The 5,259-nt window shown below is 28.4% G+C and overlaps 1 protein-coding gene across 1 annotated transcript; it reads left to right on the top strand.

The window, feature by feature from the left end:
• Positions 1-878: 878 nt before the first annotated feature.
• Positions 879-5,044, top strand: LOC113552137. The gene is made up of 2 exons (XM_026954888.1): positions 879-1,082; positions 3,731-5,044. Exons 1-2 carry the CDS (start codon positions 1,041-1,043, stop codon positions 5,042-5,044), a joined length of 1,356 nt encoding a protein of 451 aa, XP_026810689.1. The 5' UTR covers positions 879-1,040.
• The last annotated feature ends 215 nt before the right edge of the window (positions 5,045-5,259 follow it).

The raw sequence follows: 5,259 nt of genomic DNA, 5'->3' as shown, positions 1-5,259 counted from the left end.
AATAACATCGGTAAATGTAGAACGAAGTTTTTCACATAACAAAAATTTACTTACCGATAGGTAATAGGCGCAGCTACAAATTTGATCAAATTAAAAAAACTATTGTATCACAGAGTAACAATAATAATTTAATAATGTAATAAAATTAAATATTTATAGAATTATAGTTAATTTTTTTGTGCATATTTTGATGTTTATTTTACTAAAAATGCATATTTTATGATTTTTTAATTTTTAGTGCATATATTGATTGCATATTTGGTAATTTTTTAGTGCATAAATGCATACATATCATAGTAATTTTAAATGCATAAACATTCGAGCCCTACTCATATGAGTCATAAATTATGACAATAATTTTTGCATAAAAGTCTGAGCCCTAGTCATAATCTTATTTTATGTTTAAAACACAGATATATAAATATATTTAATATATACTATGTATCATATATCGGTGGTTTACAATCATAGGCGTGTACACGTGAAATGCCCCCTGCGAGCTAATTATTTTTCCAAATAAACTAATACTAGTATACTACTAAATTAATTTAGTTACTATTTTGTATAGTCGTATGAACCAATAGGATCTTGCTCATCGGCATCTAAACCATTACCATTTACCATACGTCCATAAGTGATACATGATGATAATATAGAAATATATAATATACATCCACCTTGAATATGGATTATGGATCTAGTTGTCTTGAGTTTAATTTTGTAATTTGTTATCCCTTGATTAAAATGTCTCATTGGTTAACCAGTATCAGATTAGATAAATAAAATTTATTTTATTATAATATGATATTATACTCTATTCCAAAAGAGATTATACCAGCCGAGAGCCGACGATCAGTTTTCGTCTGGCGACCCGCAAATTATTTGCTTCACCAGCAAACGTCTGGCCGTCAGACGTCAGGCGTCTCTATCCGACTACAAGTCCACCACAACACGTTTATACAGAAGGTTAACAATCTCAAATTTTCTCGAACGATATAACCTTTATTTGTTTTGTATGCTGTTTTTATTTTCAATTAAAAATGGAACAAGAATCACTGGTTAAACGTTATCCTCGTGGAAAGGTAATTAATTTGTTCTCTAATTGATGATATTTTTTTATAATTAAAACATTAAACTAAAGATAAAGATACAAATTGTAAATAAATTAGTCACAACCAGTAGTGTACTATTGGGGAGAGGGAGGAATAACTCTTCACAAAATCTTTAGAAAGAATTAGTTTCTTATGAGATGTAATTTTGGTCATTCAAATTGTTTATTTAAAAAATAACGTCTAAATTTCTGTCCCCCCCCAAAAAAAAAAAAAATTCCGGTCGAAGCACGCCACTGTTTACAATTATAATGAATAATGTTGAGCTAAAAAATTTTAAACCGCTTATTTATTAATCAAAACGAATCTTAAATAATAAATTCTAAAAAATTAATACAACTAGATGTATAAATATAAAATGTTATTTCTGTGTTAATATTTATATTAGTGTATGAAGTTTTATGATAAACTAATCAAATAATATGCACCAACGTAATTTTTTATCCTCTTATTATTTTTGTTGTTTTTAAAGTTTAAAAGAGCGTGTTTGCTAATATTTAAAAACATTGTAAATGTATGGCTGTAGCCCATTTGCGCCCCGAGGGTTATGTACATTTGCACGGTTGCGTCCAAAATAAAAAACTTAACACCCTGATTTATATAGCCCAATTAATGCGCCCATTTTGCATACAACGTTGCCACGTTGCCGTCAGTTATCGTTTAAAAAAGTAAAATCGTAAGTAAAGTCAAATTAATAATAATCATTAAAAGTAATCATTTTAAAAATAATGATAAATACTACACATGCAATATACATATTATATATCTTAATATTATTTATATTGCATTAAATTATAAATTAGGTTAATGGTTTAAAATTTCTTTAGTTCAGGATCATGGGTATGACTGTTTAATTTCGGTTAACTTCATTTTTGAATTATTGGTTTTGACATACCTATGCGTTATAGGTTTATTTTATACAAAGCCAACTTATATCTCCAAAAACAACTCGTGTGTTATTTAAAATAACGAAAAACTAAACAAAGTTTTTATTTACTTGAAATAGTTATATAAAATTCCATTATATTATAGTAGTACCACGAACTAAGATAACTAAGATATTAGTTCGTGGTAGTACTGATGCAAGTATGCAACTGACACATAAAATACAACTGATAAATGCATTTGTATATAATATAATCTTTATCGATTGGGATATCACAACCACGATTAAAGAGTACAACTAACGACAAAATATTATTATCTCTATCGATTTGGATATTGGTTTCGATTACCATAGGAAACGATCAAATATTATTTTAGATTTTATAGACGGCAATATACTCAATAAATGGCAACGTTGCACGATTTTCACCTGATCTGAATCGGGCGCGTATTGGCTACAATAAATGGGTTCGGGCGAAAATTGGTTGCGCCGAAATGTATAGATATAATGTTTTCAGGTGAATATTAAATGCAAATTCCAAATAATAATGATAATCATTGTTAGGTATAAATGTAGGTATCCAATTTGTTAATAAAACGATACTACTTTTTTACGTAATTTTGTTATAACTTTTTTTGATACGACGAAAATGTAATGTAAATTACTCTTTATAATTAATTAATTTAATATAACACTGATAATATTTTTCATAGCATTAAAATATTAATGATTGACAAAATATGTTAAAATAATTCAAACATGCTAAAACATCTGCTCTGAATATACCCCTATGAGTGGGCCGGCCATTTATGGTAATATATATAGTGCCTCATTTTTCGATATTACTTTTTTTTGAACAAGACTGCTTGCCCAAAAATGACCTTTCGCTTTTTGCCCAAAAATATTATAGCACTTTTTGACCACATTTTTATAAAATACGACAAGCAAAAAATACAACAATATAAAACAGGAACAATTAATCGATATGATTTTATTAAATCAATGGCATTTAATTATAATAAATTATAAATTTAATAACTACAGTTTGACGATTAATATTTTTTATATTAAATTTTTTTTTGAATTTATAATATTTTTAACACAAATCTATATTCTTTTTTATTCTTAACACTGAATTGTAATAAACTAATAAATGACAAATACACAATATATTTTTTGAGAGTAATAAAAGCAGCTTCCTCGTGGTACTCTCTAGGTAATGCTAAATGGCTTGATAAAATTAATTAACACAATTACACAAATAAATAATAAATTGATTCGTAAGGTGTGTATTATAAAAATGTGGTCAATAAGTGTCATAATATTCTTGGGCGAAAAGGTAAATTAGTTTTAAAATATTTGGGTGAAAAGCGAAAGGTCATTTTTAGGCGAAAGGAGTTCCGCCCCTTTTTTTATCTTATTTACGTAGGATTCAGTAGTGTGTTCAGATACAACATTACCGCGTTTAAATAAGGTCTTTATCAAGTACAAAAAAATTGTTATCTAGTGAATAAAAAAGAAATAATATACCTACACTGTCAAAAAACCAGTTACTGCTTAGCTCCGTTCAAAATCTTAAATTATAGTATGTGTAGGATTCGTTAGTTTAAATTTCGTCGTTTTAATGTTTTCAAGTTATAATTATTACAAATTTATATGATTGGTCATCAATATTTTGAAAAAATAATACATTTTTAATTCTTAATTTTAATTATAAATATTTTTTCCATGTTAGTTCGTTTGTTCTCGTCAAAGAAAAATGATCATTAAAGCGTACAAATCAAAATTAGAAAAAAATCCCAGTATAACAATCAGAAATATGCGCTCAACCCTCTCCAAAAAACTAGGTATTGGTGAAACAACTATTTCCAACACAATTTCACAATATGGTCAACATGAAACTGTTTCATCACCGAACAAAACAAAAAAATTTAAAAAAATTGAAACAAAAATTAATGATTTCGATAAATCTGCAATTAGAAAAAAAATACATAAATTTTGGTTCGATCGTAAATTACCCACTTTAGACAAAATACTCAAGGTTATCAATGAAGATAGTACTTTACCTAAGTTTTCACGTACTTCCTTATATCGTTTATTGAAATCTATGGAATTTAAATACAGTAAACGAGGACGTAATAGTACCTTGTTGGAGAAATCTGAAATCGTTTTGTGGAGGAGAAAATATTTAAAAGACATAAAGAAATATCGAGAGGATGGTCGACCAATTTATTATCTCGACGAGACGTTGGTGAACATCGGAGATGTTTCAGAAAGAGTGTGGTGTAACAAAACCGTGCAATCACTTAGAGACGTACATACTCAAAGCTTTTCGCCCGGACCAGTCTATCCTTTCAGCAAAGAAAATCGTCTTATAGCTATACACATTGGATCCGAAGATGGCTTTGTCCCTGGCGGCTTGTTATGCGTTGAGTCACAAAAAAATTGTAAAGACTACCATGATGAGATTAATGGTGGTTTTTTCTGTGATTGGTTGGAAGGTGTTTTATCTAAACTTAAGGATAATGCTATAATTATAATGAACAACGCACCATATAATTCTGCGAAGCTAGAAAAATGCCCTACGATCGGTTGGAGTAAGGCCGACGTCATGCAATGGCTCAAGAGTAGAGGAGAGGTAATTGATCAGTCTATGATTATACCCGAACTGCTAGAAAATGTTAACCTACTTAAACCGATGTATTCTAAATACATTGTTGATGAAATGGTTCGACAACATAATAAAGTAGTACTTCGTTTACCTCCATATCACTGCGGATTAAATCCAATTCCGTTAGCATGGTCAGTCGTAAAAAGCCATATAAACTCCAACAACAAAACATTTAAATTATCCGACGTAAAGAAGTTATTAATTGAAGGAACTGAAAAAGTAGATTTAGGCATGTGGAAAAACTTTATCAGTCATACCATGAAGGAAGAAGAGACATTTTGGAACGTGGACAGTGTCTTGGACGAGTTAATGGAAGAAACTAAAACAGTGATAAAGACTAATGGAAATAGTGACGAAGACGAAGATTCATCATCATGAATCAAAAGGTTTTGTACTTTTGTATGAATCTTATAATTAAAATTGATATTAATAAATTATCAAACATTATTAATTATTCTTATGTTTATTAATTGATATATTTTTTAATGTATTCATTATACAAACATGAAATATTTTGTTTGAAATACATATAAAATCAATTGAAGTAAAAAAAAAAGATAATTTGTTTCTATAATTTAAAATTGTTTGCCTAC

Source organism: Rhopalosiphum maidis, chromosome 1 (assembly GCF_003676215.2).
Source record: "Rhopalosiphum maidis isolate BTI-1 chromosome 1, ASM367621v3, whole genome shotgun sequence".
Classification (NCBI taxonomy): domain Eukaryota; kingdom Metazoa; phylum Arthropoda; class Insecta; order Hemiptera; family Aphididae; genus Rhopalosiphum; species Rhopalosiphum maidis.
This window is presented reverse-complemented; position numbering and strand designations above follow the sequence as displayed.

Coding starts and splice junctions, on each gene's coding strand:
- LOC113552137 (XM_026954888.1), top strand. CDS start 1,041: ATGGAACAAGAATCACTGGTTAAACGTTATCCTCGTGGAAAG. Junction 1,083..3,730: donor AACGTTATCCTCGTGGAAAG/GTAATTAATTTG, acceptor TTTCCATGTTAG/TTCGTTTGTTCTCGTCAAAG.